Raw genomic sequence first — 23,638 nt, 5'->3', positions numbered from 1 at the left:
ATCCGACTCCGACTCCTTAGTTTACGAAACCACAACTCCGAAATTGCCCCGACTCCGACTCCTCGACTCTGACTCCACAGCCCTGCTTGCTATAAGTGTATTGCATTACAAGTACACACGCCTGTTTTTAAAGAAAACCTGTACTGAAAATAAAAGTCAAAATAAGCATACACAAGTCATACTTACCTTCCATGTAGTCTACTCCTCGGTGTCTTTCTCCTGTCCCGCGTCCTGTTTGTTCCCTATGATCAAGGGAATTTTCCGTCCTCCATTTTGAAAATAGCCATTACCCATAACAGCTTTCTGGTCAGCACACAGTTAAACTGTAACATCGCCCACTTGAGCCATAGGGAAACATGGACATTACCTGGTACATCCATTTTCCTCTCAGCTATAACTGACAGCAACTGATATTTTACTGACAGCAACTGATATATTTCAGATCTGACAAAATATTGTCAGAACTGGAAGGGATTATTGTCAGAAGAAAATGGTGAGCTTCTGAGAGGAACTGATGGAAAGGTAACTCTGTAATGTTCATTTGAAGTTACCTCATGTGTTTATTTTAAATATTTTTACTCAGTACAGGTTCTCTTTAAGCATAGCCAAACCAGGCAGGTTCCTGCAGGATAGGCACCACTGAGCTTATCTTGGCACATTATGCTTTGTGGAATTTCTATGCCCAGCATCTAGTTCCATTAAGACAGGGATTTGCTAACTATTTTACCATCTAAAAGAACAATGAAAAACAAGCCTACATTTAAACTTAGTGTCAGATTTTGGTGAAGGCTTTTTTTCTGGCCAGCAAGTTTCAAATGGTATCTGTAGACATGAAATCTAGGCACCGCTGGCTGAATAGTGATAGGCAAGTTGGAAAATGTAAGCTAATTGCTGGTGTTTGTATGCATCATTCGTAATTGTGTGAAATTTTCGTGTACATTTGTGATGACTTTAGCAGTGAATAGCAAAGCCCCCATACATGCTATTGACACCAAAACTGATACACGTGTTAAGGAGAGTAGTGGGTACAAATTAAAAAAACATTTTTTCAAAAAGACCTTGTAGTTTTCAATTTTAAAAATGCAAAGAAAAATGGTTTTTAAATTACAGTTTAAAAAACATTTTTCCTTTGCATTTTTAAAATCGATTTTCTCAAAAACTACAAGGTGTTTTTGAAAAAAAGATGTTTGGCTTGTTCCCAGTATTCTCCTTAAAGCGGTATAAAACCCTGACATAATATTCAATAAAAATATGTTTTCCTACTTTTTATATGCCATACGGTTATCTTATTTGCATTTGTGCATAAGTATTATTATTCATTTAGAAATTATATGTTCCCAAAAGTACAGTTTTTTGCTTTGTGAGCTGACTTTGCATTTTATTCATAACTGGTTTTATTCATTATGTATTGAAGGCAGAAATGCTTTGAGTTCCTGTCTGTGTCCAGCAGCTTCTGCACAGTCAGAGAATGTGTCACATTCCTCACTTGATACAATTAAGTAAACACAAGATAACATTATCTACACTTTGGATGTGTCCAGATTTCTCTGCACTGAACTTTCAAGTCCTGTGTGTGACCCTTTGAATGCTGTTCCAGTTAAAAAAAAATGCTGGTTGTATAGAATATGCTGTAAATATTTTTTTAGAGCAAAGAAGAAATGCTGGGTTTCATTCTACTTAGCATACATAGCAATTTTGGAGATAATAGCATTTATGGGGCCTTTCCTATTAATTGCCAAAGTCAGCACAAAGTTACGCACAATGTCACGTTATTAATGTGAAATTACAGATGGATTACATTTACATATGAAATTAATTACACATTTTACCCAAAATTTGCTTTACAATTTCACATCATAATTGTGAATTACAATGCAAAGTTACGATTATGTGAAATGTGTGCTCATCACTAGTCCTCCTCATCAGTGCATGGCATGGATTAACGTGGCTCTATGAGGTAGGACTTGAAATACCCAGAGTTACAGATTGCCCAGCACCAAAATGTGAAATAAGCCTCCACTATTATACACAGAACATAGAAACATGCCTCTCGGAGGTACGCACTATTCCATCTACAGGACCACAGTTCTACAGGATGCTGCCCCCCGAAGCTGCTCCGACCAGTGCAGGCAAGTCCTGGCCGCACACAAGCAGCTCTCCATCTGGACCAGTACCAGCCTCAAAACTATGATGGAAGCTAAAATTTCTCCATAAACCAGTATTGCATTGTTTGGATGCGGGTGTACATTTTAGTCCAAGGGGGGCGGTGTGCGCCACAGCGATTAACCATTCAACTGTACAGTATTGGGTCAGGGATGCGCAGCCTTCTACCTATATTTTGTTTCAGTACCAGCCTCTGTCCAACCTCTGGCACGGTAAGCCACTGATCCCCACCGGTTCCAGTCTCAAATAGCCCAGCATGGTCCCCAGGTGCTCTCCTCCACCGCTGCCAGAGCCACAGCACCACAGTCACTGAATGCCCGGGTTCCTCCATCATGCCAGGTCTCCTGCGCCCACAGCCCTTTGTCGCTCTCTAGGCCTCCAGCCCAAGGCCATGGACCAGTCCGCAGCCACCAGAGCCTCTACACCGAAGGCACATAAGGGGTTCCAGAGGCCATATGCTCCATCATCAAGCTGGGTGCCCGCAGCCCCTCTGCTGGACCTTATACTGCCAGACTGACCGACTGCACTGACTAAGCCACAGAAATGGCTAATGCCCGGCCACTGGGACAAGCAACTAGGCCACCAGCCAGCTACGGCACTGCCGCAACCCGCAGGGACTTTTTCTTTTTATTTTCTTTCTCTTTTCTTTTTTCTCTCCCTCTTTCTTCTCTACTATCTCTCTACACTACTTTTTCTATAGGCATTCTGGGGGGGCATCCGAATAGCTGCAGAGCTGTTGAGAGCGCTGCAGAGAAGGTAGCGACTCCACTCACATAGCACTTGGATGTCCCCTCTGGACCGTCCGCTATGTAACTATGTAACTAATTATGTCCCATGCACTGTGTACTCACTACTAAATGTAATGTACATTACTGCTTGTGTTTTGCTGTACCATCACCGACCCTGTATGTGCCAAAAAGAATTCCGGGTACAACCCCCGTTGTACTTGGCGAAATAAATAAATGATTCTGATTCTATTCATGACATAAAACTGTATTCACCAGCAGTAGCAAATAACCATCACAGTTTGCAGACTGCATTCTCCATTGAAGAGACTCTGTAACAAAATGTTCATCTTTATTTCTTCTATCCTATAAGTTCCTATGCCTGTTCTAATTTGGTCTGGCTTACTGCAGCCTTTCCTACTTGCACAGTGATTGTATTATCTCTGTTATATGATCTAATCTTCTCTCCTCTGTCGGCTCTGTCAGGCTGAGGCACTCAGACTGGAATGTGCAGGGCTGCTTGTGATTGGATAGAAGCTATACACACCCTCTCCAGGCCCCCGCAGGCTCTGTATGACTCACACACTCTGCTTATGTGAGCCTATCACAAGCTGGTTAGTTTGTTTGGAAACACTGCCTAAAACTGGCAATTACAAGCCAGATTTGCAGCAGAGAGTGGCAGAAACAGCACAGAGGGGCCCAGGACAACATAATGAATAGAATGGTATGCTTTTTGTTGTAAGAATTTTAGAGTAAAGATTCTCTTTAAGCCCTTATGGTTTGGAGATGCCCAATTAATCTGCATAATGTTTGGGGTGGGTATGATAATCTGTGTTTCAAAGACCATTTGGAAATGTGTGCATTCCACCAATGTGTTTTATGTATTTATTTTATTAGGACAACTTTTCAAAGTACCTTCATAGCAGACAAGACTATCAGGATGTGCAGACCATAAGGTGAGTAGTGATTATTGTAATGTGATAATTACAATTTCATGAAAGTTTTCATAATTATTATAAGTACGATCGTGATAACAAACCTTGTAATCGTGAAACATTCAGCGTAATTAACACTATATAAGAATTTTAATAGATAAGATTATTTTTTCATAATTGCGTTCATTTTTGTGACAAAATTTTAGAAATTACAATTATTTTCACAATTCGGATTCGTAATTTTGTTTATTACATGAAATAACAAAATTACTACTAACAAGAAATTTAAACACAAAGTTACAATTTAACACAAAATGACGACAAGAAATTACAAATTATGACAAAATTGATTACGAATTTTGCAAAAATTATGAATTACAATTTTGAGTCGTAATTGCAAATTTCGTGCTGGGATTACGCAAACCTGAAATTTCAGCTTATCACTGAGGCTGCTTTTTATACATGTGCAGCGTGGTAATCTCACGGCAGGGGTGCCTGCCATGGTATCACTGGACTCCATGAATCTACACTTCATATGACCTGCGGCAGAGTGCGCAGATAGGGTCATATACATCATAGGCCCACCCCTGTTCAGTGACGTACTCCCTGCTGGACATGTAGTACGTCACCGGGATTCCCGTAGGTCCATGCATGTACATCGCACCGTGCTCCGTTGTTTACACTTACCATGTCACCATAGATTTGCATTGCTGCATTATCCATGCGGTAGGCACAAATCATGCGGTAATGCACGGATGACTTTTCAGTTGGGTTGCAGTGAATTAACTACTTACGGCACAACTCATCACGTTAGTATGAAAGTCTCCATAGACCCTCATTGCCCTTGCGATGGTGGAGTGTACCGCATGGCGATGTAACCTGGTATGTTTAAAAGGGCCCTACAGGTGGGCCTAATGTTAATTTTCTGTATAGGCCAGTAACATCAGCATGCAGTCTCGTCACTGCAATGAATTTGAAATTGTATATGGTGCAAAAAACACAGACATAGCAATAGCCATAGCAGCCACAGCATGTACAATAGGGCCCAGGATCATGGGGGCCCAGGTGATCCTTAATGTGTTCACTGCCTTTTAATTTTGCTCTGTTCCTCTATCCTGTAAATACAAGGCACTTTGTATATAAAGCACTGGATCTCAGGGAGGTGGATATGGTATGTATGTAGTGCTCAGATCCAGAGACTGGGGGAATTACACATCTCTGTGTCCTTATGCTGTGTGCATTGTATCATGTACATAGGTGGTGTACATGTAAAAAGAGGCCCTGGTAATTTTTGCTCTGGAGATGGCACATCTACTATTATTGGTCATTTTTACAGATATTTTACTTTTGCCTAATCTGACCACCTTCTCACTTGAACCCTCCCTATATCATTCACCAACCCTAACCAACCACTCCTCCAACTTATGTCTATCCCTAACCGGCTCCCCCAAATGATGCCTAATCCCAACCTGTGCCGTCCCCACACTATGAAGCAGGCAGTTGCGGCGCTGAAACTAGGCACCCCATAGCATCAATGATATGCTGCGCGGGGCTCATAACAGTAAACTGGGCTCCAGCTATTGCTTGACCCTGAATTACATCTCCCTCCTAGTTGCAACGGCTTGGAGAGGGAATAGTATTTAACGCCGCCGGAGAGTTTAGAGGCAGCAGGGAGAGCCGTCATTTGGTTCTCCCTGCACCCAACTCACCCCCAGCATACTAATACGTATGCAAACACCACCACTGCAGTCCCCGCAAATGTCCACAAATGTCCACACAGTCTTCACTGCTAAATAGTTGCACAATCCGCGATTGCTATTTTATCAAGTATTCGCTATTTGTGGCAGCAGTTTGTATATTGGGCACCTCTGGCATCCAAACTTATAGTTATACAGGTGAAATTAGAATATTGTGCAAAAGTCCATTTATTTCAGTAATTCAATGTAAAAAGTAAAACTAATACATAAAATAGGAACTCTTTTCAGGTGTTTTGGATTACAGTAATTAGCTGATTAGAGTATGACACTTTGAATCTAGAATATTGAACATTTTCACAATATTCTAATGGTCTAAGATTTTGATTTTGGGGTTCATATAAGCTGTAAGCCATGATTATCAAAATTATAATAAATAAAGGCTTGAAATATCTCGCTTTGCATGTAATGATTCTACAGGGTGGGCCATTTATATGGATACACCTTAATGAAATGGAAATGGTTGGTGATATTAATTTCCTGTTTGTGGCACACTAGTATATGTGAGGGGGGAAACTTTTCAAGATGTGTGGTGACCGTGGAGGCCATTTTGAAGTCGGCCATTTCAAATCCAACTTTTGCTTTTTCAATATGAAGAAGGTCATGTGACACATCAAACTTATTGGGAATTTCACAAGAAAAACAATTGTGTGCTTGGTTTTAACATAACTTTATTCTTTCATGAGTTATTTACAAGTTTCTGACCACTTATAAAATGTGTTCAATGTGTTGCCCATTGTGTTGGATTGTCGATGCAACCCTCTTCTCCCACTCTTCACACACTGATAGCAACACCACAGGAGAAATGCTAGCACAGGCTTCCAGTATCCGTAGTTTCAGGTGCTGCACATCTCGTATCTTCACAGCATAGACAATTTCCTTCAGATGACCCCAAAGATAAAAGTCTAAGGGGGTCAGATCGGGAGACCTTGCGGGCCATTCAAATGGCCCACATTGACCAATCCACTTTACAGGAAACTGTTCATCTAGGAATGCTCGGACCTGACACCCATAATGTGGTGGTGCACCATATTGCTGGAAAAACTCAGGGAACGTGCCAGCTTCAGTGCATAAAGAGGGAAACACATCATCATGTAGCAATTTTGCATATCCAGTGGCCTTGAGGTTTCCATTGATGAAGAATGGCCCCACTATCTTTGTACCCCATATACCACACCATACCATCATTGTTTTTTGTTCCAACAGTCTTGGTGGGATCTATCCTATGTGGGTTAGTGTCAGACCAATAGCGGTGGGTTTGTTTGTTAACTTCACCATTCACATAAAAGTTTGCCTCATCACTGAACAAAACCTTCTGCGTAAACTGAGGGTCCTGCTCTAATTTTTTGTTTTGCCCATTCTGCAAATTCAGTTTGCCGATCTGGGTAATCTTTGTTGAGATGCTGCAGTAGCTGGAGTTTGTAAGGGTGCAATTTGTAGCGAATATCCGCCAAAGGGATGTTTGACTAATTCCACTTTCCAGTGACATGCGGCGAGTGCTACGCTGTGGGCTCTTGCTGAATGAAGGTAGGGCAGCCACTGATGTTTCTTCATGAATGACAGATTTCATGCATCCACATTTTGGCAAAACCAACACTGAACCAGTTTCACGAAACTTGGCAAGCAGTTTGCTAACTGTAGCATGGGAGATGGATGGTCTTGTAGGGTGGCTTGCATTGAAATCTGCTTCAATGACCCGGTTACTGCTTTCACCAGACATCAACACAATTTCTATCCACTCCTCACGTGTTAATCTCGGTGACATGTCAATGGCTGTAAGCAAATATAAACTTGTAAATAACTCATGAAAGAATAAAGTTACGTTAAAACCAAGCACACTATTGTTTTTCTTGTGAACTTCCCAATAAGTTTGATGTGTCACCTGACCCTCTTCCTATTGAAAAAAACTAAAGTTGGATTAAAAATAGCCGACTTCAAAATGGCCGCCATGGTCAACACGCATCTTGAAAAGTTTTCCCCCTCACATATACTAATGTGCCACAAACAGAAAGTTAATATCACCAACCATTCCCATTTCTTTAAGGTGTATCCATATAAATGGCCCACCCTGTATTTCATATATTAGTTTCACCTCTTAAAGGGAACCAGAGATTAACGAATCACACAAAATAAACATATCAGTCGATATCTTGTAAAGAATAAATGCACTACCTGATAATTTCGCCACTCTGGTGTGCCTTTTTGAGTGTTTTTTTTATCCATTATTGTTCCAGGAAAAATCCAATATAGCCGCTGGCTCATATCCCTTCTACTTCCTGGTTATGAGCTGTTCTGGATGTGCTGTCTAGACTCTATGAAACTAGTCAAGCAGCGCTGCTGCAGGCTTTCATCTGTGTGCTTTTAACTTTATTATTCTGGCATGCTGTGTGGCTGCCTGTAGGAAGTGCCTCTCATAGAAATGAGACTGCATACAGTAGATAATAATGATGACTGGCTGCACAGTGCACACCGATCACACAGCCACACTTGTCTGTTTCAGAGCTTCTTTCTGCAGGAGCAGCCCCTCCCATGTCATCAGCTCTGAGTATGCAAAGCAGGAAAGCTGAGCCAGGAGGGGGCAGGCTTGGGCTTGAAAAGACTCCACAGAAGACTGACTCAGCTATAATGATTCCAGGTCAAACCTAGACTGAATGCTTAGTCGGGGATTCTAATCACAGCTGATAACAGGACAGATTAAGCAGAGAAGAATGAAACTAAAAGCAGGGTAGGTGTTTACTGTCATGTTCCCACTGATAAATGTAATAAAATACATGAGGTGCTTCGTCTCTGGTTCTCTTTAAGTTGAATTACTGAAATAAATGGACGATATTCCAATTTTTTCGAGTTTCACCTGTAGCTGCTAATCACAGCTATTAACATGGGTGTCAATGGCTGACTCCTCCAAAGCCTTCAACGCCCAAATTACCTGCTTTGACATAAGTGCATTCTGCTATGTGGATTAATACCCCATCGGGTGGATAGAGGCAGGAAATTATTGTTCAAGTGTAATACGGTACCCATCAATATTGTGAAAATAGCAAGAATGATTATGGTAATTATACAGTTTTAAAATTAGGCCAGATGTTTGTGTGGAAAACTGCATGGGAAACATCTACCCCTAAGGGCTGCCATCAAAGGGGTACAAGTAGTACAAAGCCCAAAATGTAGAGGCCTAATATTTTACTTTACATCATGCAAAGAGGGTCCAAGAGGAGCCCAAAAGTGTGCCTTGCAAGGGGTCCACGAAGGTTTTTTGGATTCTGATAGTTGTCCCGCATTAACCCATCCTCCAAGATTTTAGCATTCATGTTGACATGGCCTGCATGAGGAAGTGGCTGGCATGCATCATTACTCGTTGAATTTATCAAGAAATTTTCAAGTTAGACAAACACAACATTCAATACAAGCAAGAGTATTGGCAGTAAATCGTCTATGAATATTCCTGTCAGCAAATCGCACAGAGAAGTGAGCTTATGTATATGACCTTAAAGGTCATAGAGAGTCACATCAGAGCATATGGCTAACAACAAAAAATTTAGCTGACGGTATGGTCAATAAGCAGAAGTTAGGTAATGAGTAACACAGTAAATAAGAGAGTATAATGAGCTGCTAATGGCATAGACGCAGGTATAGGGCTCGGATAAGGGGAGGAGGAGGGCGAAATGCGGAGGGGATACAGTTCTGGGTGGAGGAGGAGCAAGAGATGGGAAGGGGGTATAGTCAGGTGTATGCCAATAGGATATTTAGGCATCAGTACATAAAAGGGCATATTGAAAAGCAAATATTATTCCATCTAAGGTGGCATGCATCATTTCACCTGACATATAGGCAGGCCAGATTTACCATAAGGCACTGTAGGCATGTGGCTACAGGCGCCTGATGATTAAAAGGTGGCTCCCACTCCCACCCTAGTGCCTCCATCCCTTCTTCCCTATGCAGAGCCCTGAAGTGAGTGTAGATGAGAGATCACTCGCCCGACTCTCAGCATTCCACTGATAAGATCTTCCTTAAGTCAGGGACACCTCTAGCTACTTCATATTGAGGGTACCTCCGGCTACCTAATACTTGGAGGCACCTCTGCACCACTAGCTACCTAATGCTAAAGGACACCTGTAGCTACCTATGATGGGCAAGGAAAGTAAGGAAGAAGTGACAGCTGGGACAGCCAGCACACTTGCATTGTGCTTCGGAGGGGGTTTGTAGGTTCATGGAGGGTGAAGTCGAGGGTGCCAGGACATTTGTGCCTATAGGCTCCTGTGAATGTAAATCCAGGCCTGCATATAGGGCTAGTTAGTAGCCATGCAATATCCAAGCATGCTGTGCTACATAGGCTGCATTGATCATGACATGTAGAAATATACATATAATGCAGTTATTCACAATACACTGATCTTACTCATTTACATTTACAAACCTCCTGATCTCCAGGAAAAAGAGAATTGTAAATAAAACATTGCACATATACCTTCATGGGTCTTTTATTTTACTGCAAAGCACAAACAAGAACAGGCTCCTGCAGAATTCAATAAAATATGGAAATGAGTTAACCGTGACCTCTAAATCCCCCAAGGATAGCAAATATTTAATAAAAGACACCAGCGTAAGCTGCACACTTACAGGAGAAATACAGGATAATGTAATCGCTGATAGATTTATGGACTGTCTCCCCATGGGGTGTTTTGGATAAATAACATTTATTTATAAAGGCATCTGGCAAGGACAGAGAAACAAACGGCTGAGAAATGAATTTATTGTACAATACATGTTTCCATTGGGCTTTTATTATAACCAGCCACTATTAATCTTGTCTGCACTGGAGTCATATAGCAAGAAAGCCTCAGTCCTCCTCATGCAGAAGGTTGTGTACTGACAAATGACAGTTGTTGATAGAACAGAGGGACATTGAGGTGACAGAGACACAAACGTTTGTTAGAATAGAAGCAGTAGATCTATCATATGTGGCCGAGAGGCAAGCGGCAGTAGAGAACACTGCTTATAATTATATTACAGCTGCTTGTGCAATTATATGTTAACTGTAAATGTACAGTACAACAGTTGTCTGTACATGGTCTTAAGGTGACCATTAACGATGCAATTCTTTGGACTATCGATCGATCAGAAACGATAATTCAGGCCCACTAACAGAAGCATAGCTGCTATTCAATGGTGTCTATCCAAAAAACAGATTGATGTGATTGATATTACAATTGAATCGGATAATTGATCGTCCGAAGAATCGTATCGTTAATGGCCACCTTATAGGTGCCCACTAACGGTACACTTTTCAGCAACGAATGGCCCAAGCAATCTCGTAAATCAAAATGGTCAACTAAATTGTGATTTACCAATCACCATTAAGGTAGCCACACACCATACAACTTTGTACATTTATTTTTAATTCAAGTTTTACAATCAGTTTTTCTGACTGATTGTAACATTTGAAAAATGTACCACACAGGTGTTCAACATTTTCCCAATTTTGAAAAAAAAAATGGTTGGAAAATTGGTTGCGTCTCTACATTACGAAATAGTCAATCTACCATACTATATTGCAAAGAATTGCTGATAAATTTCCGCCACTCCCTATCAAGACAAAAAAAATAAAAAACCTGGAAATCCGATCGGGATTTTTATTCGAATAAAAATAAAAAAAATTTTTTTTTGTACAAATGATTGTTTTTATCGTATTGCTGTAAAATCGGATAATTTTATTGTATCGTGTGCGGCCACCTTTAGTACTGTTCAGACGATATGGGACATCAATGAGGCTTATTTTCTGTCAATCACATTTACCTGATCGTTAGGATGATTCTTTGCTAAAAATTGTGCCGTTGGTGAGCACCTTAAAATGTAGTTTTTACCTCCTTTCTTAACCAAATTAAAGAAATGTTTTTCTATACATGTTGAACAGTGGCATAGCAATAGTGTATGCAGAGCAGAGGTTGTGACTGGATTGGGCCCTCTGAACCTGAGGGCCCACTTACTGCACTAGCTCTCTATTGGTGCTGTAGTAGTAATGATCACCTCTATATGTGCTTTGAATAGTGGTAATCATTAACTAACCTTTCACCTCCGCTTATACCTCTCTCTCATCCAGTAACTGTCCTTGGAAAGCTGGTTTTGGAGGTCTGCGTCATGCGATGATTATACATGCAGTTCTGTGAGAGGAAGGGGGCGGGGGTGGGTGTAAAATTTGTACTGCGAAGCATTGCTCTGTAGCCACATCACTGATATTGCATGTTTATTACGTGCTATAGATGAAATTTTTATTTTAATATTAGCCACCAGCCTCCCCATATTTGCCAATGTATAATTTGCCCATAATGTCCATTTTAAAATGTCTAATAATCAGGTTAAGCCTTCTGAGGGAAGGGTCCCTCCCAATGGTGTAGGCTCCCCCGGTGGATGCCCCAGTACAGTGAGCTTCGCTTCTATCATGATGCATAAGCAACCATGATTGTGCCTCCTCCCCTCTTGCTGGTGACCGGTCATGGCAGCCTGTAAGCTTCCTGGTTAAGTTATGGCATCGCCCCTTATATCGAGCCTTGTCTCCTCTCCTCCTGTAACATTGTAAGTAGCACGGTGGCGTAGTGGTTAGCGCTCTCTCTTTGCATTGCTGGTTCCTCGGTTTGAATCCCAACCAGGGCACTATCTGCACAGAGTTTGTATGTTCTCCCCATGTCTGTGTGGGTTTCTTCTGGGCCCTCTGGTTTCCTCCCACATTCCAAAACAAACATATAAGTTAATTTGCTTACCCCTAAAAAATTGGACCTAGAACATGATACAAACACCATTCATAGACATATGACTATGGTAGGGATCAGATTGTGAGCATGTGTGAGCATATTTGCAAGCTGACAGTGTCGGGCTCCATCCCCAGACCTCCCGTAAGTACAGCTTTAAGCCCCCTCGTCTCCTCAGCTGCTGCCAGGTCAGAAGACAGGACACATTGCCCTGTTTTTTCACCCCCCCCCCCTTATCATACAGAGCCTTTTCCACTACACATACTACGCACTACACACTGTGAGTGCCTGTTTGTTCCCTTAGCCCACCCAGGCCCTCAGTCAGGTAAAAATTCTGCATTGGGGTCCAGAGATCTGTAGCTACACCACTGGTCTCTTCCACCTCCTCACTATTGTTAGTGTCTGCTCACCTGCTCATCTGACTCTCCTCCTCATAATAAGCAACGTGTTTTCCTCACAGCACAGGCCCCTGTCAGGTTTGCTTTAATTAAATAGATATTGCAATAACTTTTACGTTACTATCATAAAGCTTAGCTCAGCAAGTGTCCCCAGCTTTTCTACTCCTGAGTCATCATAAGTACTTCCATTTATCATACGCCAACATCAACATTAGATGCCAGCCTTAGAGCATACATTAAACAGTGACTTTACTATATATAACCTAATTAATAAAATTGCTTCAATATTCATTTATAAAGTATTTAGTCAATGTTTGTCTATTGTGAACTCGTACCTTACCCTGATTTACATTCTTAAATTTGTCATCTTTACTGCTGTCAAGGTGAATCCCTAAGCAAGTTTTTTGTTTTTGTTTTTTTTCTGTGGAGTGAGCAAAAACATCACATGACCTCTCCATGTGCTCCTAAATGACATCTGGCACATTTCCCAGACACTAAAGGTATTTTTTAGGCTCCCCTGGTAGGAATGTGTTTGTACTAGTGAGCCCAATCAAGGTCAAATAGTTAAAGTTAGTGTCACACATACTATTAACAAACGAAATGTAGTATGACCTGAATTTAATTATCTAGAAACTATGCTAAATAATTGTTTTTCTCCCTTAGGGACAATGTGGTAAAGGTTGTGGTGTATTACCAGCAGCTAAATTATGAACTGATAGAAGAAGTGCCATCTATGCAGGTAAGATGATTGAGCTCTGCATAAGACACATATGAGGAATACTCCGCTCACCTTAGTGGCAGGGCTGGATTTTTTGGATAGGCTAGTAAGGCCCAGACCTTGGGCGGCAGCTGCTCTAGGCGTGGCTGGACATGAAAAAAGGAGGCTGAAAATGGGGAGCAACAAATAGAGGAGAAATGCTACTGAAGGGAGCTGGGCATGAAAGACAGAGGCCCCAGGCTACGTACCGGACCGCATTGGTGATATGCTCCTATGTATTGCCTGAGGAAGTAGGATATACCCTCGAAACGTGTTGCACCTTGTTCGGAGTATGTAAATAAACAGATTTTGCTTAAAACTGCAATTTTTTTTGTCTGTTTTGGAGGGGTAAGTCCACCGCTACCTACTTCATTTTATCCATTTTAAAGAAATATTGTTTTTACCCTGTTGGCGCCTCTGTACTGCTATTGCAGTTGTTTCCACCCCTGGTGGAGGGGAATTCACGATCTACAGAGAGCGACTTCTTAATCCTGAGTGGGGACAGGTCTAATCTCCTCACCTGCCTTCATAGTGGTTACCTGGACGGTAACCCTTGTTTGTGAGTATAACCTACCTATACTTACATTTTATACCCAATTTACAGTACATATTACACTATACTGGGGTCTTGGCATCTTCCCAGGGGCGTAGCAAAAGGGGATGCAGAGGTAGCGACCGCATCGGGGCCCTTGGGCCAGAGGGGCCCCGAAGGGCTATCTCTCAACTACAGTATTAGCTCTCTATATTGGTCCTGTGCTCATAATAATCACTTCTATAGATACATCTGGGCATGAAAGAGACTGGCTGCTGTGCATTGCTGTTACACAAAGAAGAGAGAACTGCACATGAAATGGGAGGGGCCCTATTGCACAAGGATAGCAATAGGACTATTGCACAAGGATAGGAAACAAAACATGAAAGTTGGCCTAGGGGTTAGCTTCCTATAATATAAACATGTGTATCTACAGTCCTAATGAAACTTAGAACTAGGATGTTTTCCTACTTTTTCCCCTCACTGTCAGGGTTCTAAATTACAGATTTTCTGCAGTCCGCTGTACCCTAACTCTTGCTGGTAACCAATTAGAGGTTGTAAAGATCTGTGTGGCTGAGAAAAGTACAAGGAACAAATAACATGTTTAGTAGTTCAAGATTTGTCTGTATGGGAGCTGAATAGCTCAAAACATTAAATGTAGATATTAACTTCTAAATACAAAAAGGACTATGATATTCCTGGAAAGTACTGTTTAGGATCTGGACTTAAAATACAACATTATCAGTTTATTTTTACGTCAGGATGGCTTTAATGTACATGAATTTAAAAGAACAGGGTATGCCAGAACAGCTGTTTTGTTTGAATTACACAAATCATATGAAAGAGATGAAAAACGAACTATAGCAAGTAACTTGTCTATATATCTTATCTAAAGTTTAGAGGGTTTACACAGTAAAGATAGCTGCAAACAGCTTCAGCAGTATATGATTATTTCTTCCTGTGATAAAATCAGAGCAGCCATATTGTGCTTGTCATCATTATACATGCAAGCTGCTCTGCATCTCCTCCCCTCAGCCTGTGAGAACTCCACTCCCCTCTCCTCCCTCTTGCCTCTGCAATCTCATGCATGCTTCAGCAAAAGCCGCCTCCTCCCCAGGCTGAGCTCCCATGAGCACTTGCAGCATGTGAATTAGAATGCCTAGGTGCTGGAGGAGCTGGGGCGTGGATACATTCATTTACATGCAATTAGGTAATTACATTTAAAAAAGCATGTGGGGGGGGGGGGTAGAATGCCCAATAAACTATATGTAAGGGGCAGAAAAATGAAGTCAGCAAAAGTTTGTCTCGGATCCACTTTATAGTAACACGAATTAAAAACACATGTATAGAAAATGCTGTCTTGCCTCATAAACTTACCGTGCTTTACCTGGTTTATGAATATTATTTGTTGAGATCTGAAACTCTACAGAGATTTGGTACTCAACATTTATTACCTGGAATCTGGTACTCTGTGTACACATGTGCTGGTAGCCTGGTAACACATTACAGAGCTTTCCAATACAGTACAATACGGCTGAATAAGTGCCAGCAAATCCTGCCACTCCTTTCCACAGGTACAAAGCTTTGCACAATACAGTCAAGGTTTCCACCAACTCTAAGGCCTCTTGCACACTGCATGCATTTCAGATTCCGATTCCGCTTTAATCTGTTTTTACATCCGATTCCGATTCAGATTTTTAATCTTAACTGCATGCTGCGTTTTTTGATCCGTTTTTCTGTTGAATGTATTCAAGGAAAATCGAAAACGGAATCGGAATCGGAAACGGAATCGGAATCGGAAAACGGATTTGCAGTGTGCAGGGAGCCTAAAGGTGGCCATACACTTATAGATTTATGTGCAGAAAGAGAAGAAAAGCGCCGGTGCTGCTGTCGGTTGCTTTATTCCAAATTCCATAAAATGACAGGGTGCTGCATACATGCATACATATTCAAAAATACAAAACACATAGCGGAGGTGGCTGTAAGTAGATGCGGTGGGTGAGGAGCCTTACAGCAGTTTCGCGCTAGTGCGCTTCTACGGAGGCTGCCGTAAGGCTCCTCATCCTTTTCACCCACCGCAACTATTTACAGCCACTTCTGCTATGTGTATTGTATTTTTGAATATGTGTGCACGTATACATATTTGTACCCTACATCTGTGAGGTATTCCTTTGCTCTACTTGTGTTGTATTGTATATTAATTTATACAACATATGACTCACATAAATCCCCTGAAAAACATCTTTGGCATAACTAGTTGAGAAACCCCTCTTTCCCTTATGTCTTTATTAAAAATGAATTTATACGTCAACTCAACTGACAAGACTGGGCATTTCCAGTTTACAAAACCTAGATGTAAAACACAAAGTCCATGTGTTTCCATGCGCCTCAAGAATCTATCAAGAATACCTAGGCTTGCCTGAATGCAGAATGTACACAGCTGCAGAGCATGGTCAGTTTTTAGCTTATTTCTTCTGCAGGCACGTCCCCCCCTCCTCCTGTCTGATAAATGTGCTCTCTCCTGGCATGTCATTGCTTTTGTATTCCACCAGTTTGCTATGCCAGCTTGGGTGGGGACCAAAGCCATAGAGGGACATTGATCCAGAGACGTAGTTAGGGTTTTCAGCGCCCGGGGATAAGGACAGTTTTTGAGACCACCGCTATGCAAAAAATGGGTGTGAGCATGCCCAGCGTCCTCTCCTTGGTAACAATGGAGTCACTTGTCACATGATGTCGCTGTTACCAAGGAGAGGACGTTGGACACGTTGCTGAGGAGAGACAACGTCATTGCCGGAATGTCTGAGTCTTCTGCTGTTAAAGTTTCCGCACTACTCAGCAGAGGGAGGGAGGGAGGGAAGCCGGAGCACTTTGGGCGGCCAGCGAGCCGCTTCTTAAACAGGTGGGGGTGCAATGGCCATGCTGAGCATCCTCACAGTGCTGTGGCTGGGGACATATGTCCCTCCTTGCCCCACCATAGCTACACCTCTGCACTGATCTGACTGGAGGAGGTAGAGCACTGTGTATCGATTGCGGAATTATCTCCGTGGTCAGTGCACAAGATGTGCCCTGATACTGCGGAGGTCCTCCACAAGCGTATAAAAATGACAGAACCCAGCTTGGGTGCAATGCACCTGTAGAGAGAAAGTGAGCACAGAGACAGAATGTATGTGTGTCCACCAATCTAGTCGCCACCCAGCGACGGTGAACACAAAACAGCGGAAATCAAGTGGGAACGCAATCGCAAGGGTGGCGATTGCCAACAGTGACACAAGACCGAGTAAGACAGAGCACAAGTGTAGCAAGAAAGACACAGCAAGTAATAATGATCAGAACGGCAAGGAAAATAACAAACGCACTCTCTAAGCGCGGTCGCCGCACGAAAAGCGCAACAGCGACAAAGCACGCTAATGGCGCGGTCTCTGCACGAAAATCGCAACAGAGACAAAACACGACAACCCTAACTAACCAATGTAACACGAAAATGAATAGAGAACGTGAATGCTTGCTAAACGGTTACCTCACCGAGCCTACAGCAAGCGTTCGTTCCAGACAAGACAGACCGAAGGAGTAACCAGTAGCAGCCACAGCTCTGGCCTACACTCCCAGACAGAGTACAGAAGGAACCACCGCCACTACCGCTAGGGCGAATGCAATCCAGACAGACAAACAGATGGGGCTACCAGTAGCAACCGCTGCTCTTGCACCCCTAAGGCAGAATACATAAGGAACCACCGCCACTACCGCCAGGGCGAATGCGATCCAAACAGACAGAACGATTTCCTGTCGACCGCCGCTGGCGACAAGACAATCGCAACAAATAGACAGAACAAGGCAAAACAGATAATACAACCTGACTACGCTAGAAGGAATGCAAGGAGCACTCCCTAAGGGTAACTACTCTAAGCTAGCAATAATAGCCTACTATGAGCAGAGGGCTGAGACTTCCAGGCAAGTTAGCAGGAACAAACCATCATGACCAGCAAGGAATTCTGGGAGGGAATGGTTTTTATACTGCAAGCCATCAGAGGAAGCAGCTAAGCAATTTGCATGACAAGTGGATGCAAATTCCTCCCCAGAACAGCAACTCTGCAGCTTGCAGAGTGGAGACAGGTCTCTTTTCCAGGGACCCGCAGTGCTCAGAGCTACAAAATGGTCAAAAAGCTGTCTGCCTGTGCAGACAGCAGAGCAGATCATTACACACTGGCAGTACAGGTGGCTGCTGAGCATGATGTATACTAACAACTGCACTGTCTTTTTTTAATTTACACATCCAATCACTGAGTCACCTCAGTTTTGCTTGTAAGCACAAGTAATCAGACAGTGTTTCTGATAAGCAGCTAGGAAGGGAAATAAATGGGAGGAATATATTATAGATAAAAAGAACTCACAGCATTCAACTCTTTGGCACTGTTTGGCAGGGCCAGTGCTCCTAAAGTATGTGATAACTACAAACCATAACAGCAGAAAAAGTTTTGCAAGTTTTGAATGCAGGATTAGCATCTTTATCAGACCAGTTGCTGTTGAAATCTGATTTTTATGGTGACAATACCGCTTTAAATCTAATATGCAGGGGCACAAAGCAGCTTAACAATGTTATCTGGGTGCAATGACTCAACAGCTTTAAAGATAAACCATAACCAAGAATTGAACTTCATCCCAATCAGTAGCTGATACCGCCTTTCCCATAAGAAACCTACTCCTTTTCTCAAACCAATCATCAGGGGGCTCAGTATGGCTGATTTAGTGGTGAAACCCCTCCCACAGTGTGATGTCAGCACCTCACAGCTCTGAGGTCCTGACATCGCACTATGGGAGACTTGTTGCATTTTGGGAAATAACAGCTGTTTCAAACTGTCAAAAAAGCAAGCAGCATCTCCTTCCAGTGACATCACCTGCCAGCAATAAAAATGTCACCATGTGATGAATGTCTGAATGTAAATAAGGGAGAGGAAAGATTTTACAATGGGCAAACACTGATTAAATCATTTATACATAATTATTGTAAAAATGAAACACTTTTTTTAGTACATTATTGTCACTGGAGTTCCTCTTTAAAGAGAGTCTGAAGCAAGAATAAATCTCGCTTCAGACCTCATATATAGCAGGGGCAGGTGTGCCCCTGCTAAGCCGCCGCTATCCCGCGGCTTAACGAGGGTCCCTGTCCCCCCAAATCCCCTCTGTAATGCGGGGGAGCGCTTCCTGGTTGGGGCAGGGCTAACCGCCGCAGCCCTGCCCCACGTGCATCTGTCAGCGCGTATCTCTGCCTCTGCCCTGCCCCTCTGTCTTCCTTCACTGAGAGGGGCGGGGGAGAGGCGGCGATGCGCGGCTGATAGACGCGAATGGAGGCAGGGCTGCAGCCATTAGCCCTGCCTCCAGGAGCGACCAAGCCTGCGACCAAGTGTCGCAGTGGGGGGTTTGGGGGTGAAGGGACCCCCGTTTAGCGGCGCGTATGCGGCGGTTTAGCAGGGGCACACGTGCCCCTGCTAACTATGAGCTCTGAAGCGAGATTTATTCTCGCTTCAGAGTCTCTTTAAGTCTGCAACTGTAAAATACTACTAAAAGAAAACACCAGGGGCTTGATTCACAAAACGGTGCTAACTGTTAGCACGCCTGTGAAAACCCCCTTAGCACGTCTAAATGAGCTTTTCGCGCGGAAAACTTTATGCGCGGAAAACTTTACGCGCGCACTGCACAGAGTGCCCATTAAAGCCTATGGGACTTAGCGTGCGCATAAGAATTTGCGCGCGCAAAACTTTGCGCGCGACCTGATTGAGAAATCCGGTGCTAACCTACTTAGCACCCTGGTTAGCACGTCTAAAGACTTTAGACATGCTAAGTAGGTTAGCACCGCTTTGTGAATCAAGCCCCAAATCCATTACGTGGACCTCTGTACCGTGTCTAGTAGTACTTTATAATACATATAGCATTTGCTTGTTCTGGATCTAAACAGATGCATTGCAATTACAAATTGTTCCACAATAAGCCTAACTGTTTTATTTTACAAATCCACTATAATTTGTGAGTATAATGAGTTAAAACAAATCACAAGACAACTTTCATGGAAATACATTGACCCAAAAAATCACAACAGCTTTCTATGTCACACATAGTTGCCAACTACCCCTCTACTTTTGAATAGCTTTTTTTTTTTTTTTTTAGCTGGGGATGAATTGTAAAGGTGAGTGGAGAAAACCCAAATATTGTTGACAGTTTTGCTAATTGGATCAAACCCATAAGCATGGTGTCTGCTCTGCTTCCATATCTATCCGTGCAGTCAGCAGCAGTAGTCAGGAAGCAGCTTCTGAAGAAAGTGAGGAATGACTGCTCCTAAAATTCTTGGATCCTGGCCAAGAGATTTTTTAACAGCAGTAATACATTAAGGACAAGATCTAAAACACTTATGTAAAGTTTGTTGCATCCTAACTACTTAGGACCATGGAAGGTTTTCAGATAGGGCAGTGGAACGTGTTCAGGGTTGCAGGCTTGTTTAAAACTGGAAACTATTTGCTACAGTCACTTATTAAATGATTATTATTTGTTTTTATGTGGCATCAACATCTTCCATAGAGCTCTACATAGTACAAAAAACATACAATAATGAGGCATGAATGGTTCAACACACTGTACAATCAGGACATCTTGCAACACAAGTACAAATATGTACAACAAGTGTACAAGTTTGAAAACATCATCAATACTGGTACATGTTCATTTGGTGAAGGTCAACAGAAACAGAAAACACTAGGGAGAGGCCCCTGTCCTTGAGAGCTCACAATCTAGAGGGTAGTGGGGTGGAGACACTAGGGCAGTAGATGAAAGGGTTAGTAGATGAGCCAGTGAGCCTCAAATACTAGCTATAACAAGTTATAAGGTTGTCTGATGAGGTGTCTTGAGGGTGTTTGAAAATTTTCCGGCTTGGAGCATGAAGGAGAGGCCATGGGAGAGAGTTTCAAAGCAGAGATGACACTTATGAGAAGTCCTGGATGTGAGAGTGAGAGGAGATAACCAAGCTGGACAACAAAAGTAACAAGAGCAAAGGTTCCTGGAGGGATGCTATTAGGGGATTAATGAAGATATGTACGTAGGGGATAGCTTATGTAGAGATTTGTATGATCATGTTAGGAGTTTGGACTGGATGCTTTGGGTGGCAACCAATGGAGGGATTGGCAGAGATGGACAGCATCAGGAGACCTGGAAGAGAGGTGGATGAGATTGGAGAGATGCCAATTTGTTTTTGGTAGACTACGGAGAAGGGTGATACATTAGTCAAGACAGGAAATGATTAGAGCATGTACAAGCATTTTAGTAGCTTCTTATGGAAGGAAGGGAAAAATTCTTGAGATTTTTAAGATGGAAGTAGTAGGATGTTGTTAATGTGTTAATATGCAGTTTAAATGAGAGTTCAGAGTCCAGAGTTACCTACAGACAGCGAATTTTAGGTGGTGAGGTTATTGTGGTGTTTTCTACATTAACTATAGGTGGAAGAGCAGAGACAGAGGAGGAAATATCTTAATTTCCATTTTACTCATGTAGGTGCAAATTCAAAAATCTGCTGGCCCTTGACACCCAGTGACGAGAGGGTCTGGAAAAGTAGAGAATGAGTGACCGTGTCGAAGGGAGAGAAAAGGTTGAGGAGTATTAGTACAGAAAATTGGCCTTTGGATTTTGCAATAAAGAGGCCATTTGTAACTTTAGTGAGGACTGTTTCTGTGGAATGGTGAGATCAGAAGCCAGAGTTGAGGGGGTCTAACAAGACGTTATTAGACCTTTTCTGATTTGATGTGTGGTACCAGCAGATTGGAAGTAAAGGGAATAAGTGACACTGAATGGTAGTTAGAGAGGGCTGTAGGGTCCAGATTGTTTGATGGATTAGTGTAGTGAAGTGCATGGAAAATGGAAGCCAGATAAAGATAGCTTTTTATTATCATATTGACAAATAAAGTCCAAGCTGCATTAAATACACATATGATTATCAGCTCAGGGTCATTAGCATATCATTAACTATTTTTAAGTACGATTGTGCAAAATTATACTGTGGATTAGTTATACAACACTTGAAATCAGAATAACCTGTTTTCATTAACTTGCTTATTTTAAGAGTTTGAAGGCAAACTGAAGCAAGAAGCATATGTAGGCTGCCATATTATTTTTTCCTTTTAAACAATACCAGTTGCCAGGCAGTCCTGCATCGGTAGTCTCTGAATCACACACCTGAAACAAGCATGAAGCTAATCTTGTCAGATTTTTTTTCCCTTGCTAGACTACTGCTGCATGTTCTTTGAGACAGGAATTACTGAAATGTTTAGCTTGATGTGCATAGTTTTTTCATCATGTTATCTGACATAATGACCACTCAAACAGGAAAGGTTTATTATCACTTCATTCAGAGATGGAAGACCTGTGTCCTGGATGGATTTAGAGAAAGTGGCTGTAAATCGCAATAAGCTATTCACTTCTGAAAAGGGTCTTGACTTCTATTAGTCTGGACTTCTGTTATTTATTCGACTATCTTGTTTGTAAACTTTTTCTCTTTTTTTTAACTATAATAGCAGTGGAAATTGTGTTCTTAGAGGAAGTATTTAACAAAAACAAGACTCTACATAAAATGTTGATTTTATTGTACTTTTGATGTGTTTATTTATATGTTCATGGCTTCATCACATGCATTTATCTGCCCTATAGCTTGTGGACCTGTTTTCTAGCATAGGAGGTCTTGTGGGCCTCTGGATTGGAGTGTCTGTCTGCACAGTGGCTGAATTCCTAGAGCTAATACTGAATTTAGTGACCTTTGTCATTGGTCGCATACCAAAAAAAGAAGAGTCACCAGAGAACCCGTATGCCTTACCAAACACAGAGCCAGATCCATGCTCTCCAACGTTCTCTGCTGATAGCTACCTTATGTGGGATCCCAATGATGATGTCTCCAGCCTTCTCAAGAACCACACCACAGATAATCAAAGCCTGCACAACCCCTATCAGAGCTATGAAACGTTAAATTACTACTTATATAATGTCTAGTGCTTTCCGGATTGTTTTGCCTCACGGTCGGTCTTATAGCGATTACATTTTGGAAACACAAGGTGGCAACTTTCAAAACACTTTCGCCTTTATACTGGCAGTAGCTTGAGTTTTGTGCAAAGTTCCATAATTTAGGTTTTCAAGCTGTATTTTGTTTTATGTATGCATGGATCTTTCAGATCAACTGACAAATGCTCTTGTCGTCTAAGACTAAGTACTATATATTGGTTATTATACTGGAAAATATTAAGTAAACAGTTATTTTAAAAAAGTGGCATCTTTACTGTTATCATAAGGGGAAAAAAATAAGAATAATGGATAATTAAATAGCAAGCAACTGTTTTGTCTTCATAAAAGTTTGTATGTTTTAACCACTTAAGTACCAGCGGTCTCTGCCTACTTAAGGACCAGAGACTGCTGGTACACAAAATGCAGAATTCTGATGAATCGCCACACATTTCCGCTGCAACCGTCGTCACTGCCGCACGCCGGAAACCTGGGCCACCCAGTCTGCTGTCTCTATGATGGCAGAGTTCCTGTGAGCTGGTCAGGAGCCGCTTTCATTGGCTTCTGACCCTGTCTTTCAATGTAAGCCAATGGGAGTTGCTTACGT

At 42.1% G+C, this 23,638-nt stretch overlaps 1 protein-coding gene across 1 annotated transcript in view; it reads left to right on the top strand.

The window, feature by feature from the left end:
• LOC137561523 (amiloride-sensitive sodium channel subunit beta-like) overlaps positions 1-23,239 on the top strand; it is a 59,128-nt gene extending 35,889 nt beyond the window's left edge. The window contains exons 8-10 of the mRNA XM_068272831.1: positions 3,786-3,844; positions 13,382-13,457; positions 22,690-23,239. Of these exons, the coding sequence (XP_068128932.1) occupies positions 3,786-3,844; positions 13,382-13,457; positions 22,690-23,025 (471 nt within the window). The 3' untranslated portion in view covers positions 23,026-23,239. The remainder of the gene's footprint in view (positions 1-3,785; positions 3,845-13,381; positions 13,458-22,689) is intronic.
• The last annotated feature ends 399 nt before the right edge of the window (positions 23,240-23,638 follow it).

This window comes from Hyperolius riggenbachi, chromosome 3, assembly GCF_040937935.1.
Source record: "Hyperolius riggenbachi isolate aHypRig1 chromosome 3, aHypRig1.pri, whole genome shotgun sequence".
Lineage (NCBI taxonomy): Eukaryota > Metazoa > Chordata > Amphibia > Anura > Hyperoliidae > Hyperolius > Hyperolius riggenbachi.
Note: the sequence above shows the minus strand (reverse complement) of the source record. Positions and strands in the feature narration are given on the sequence as shown.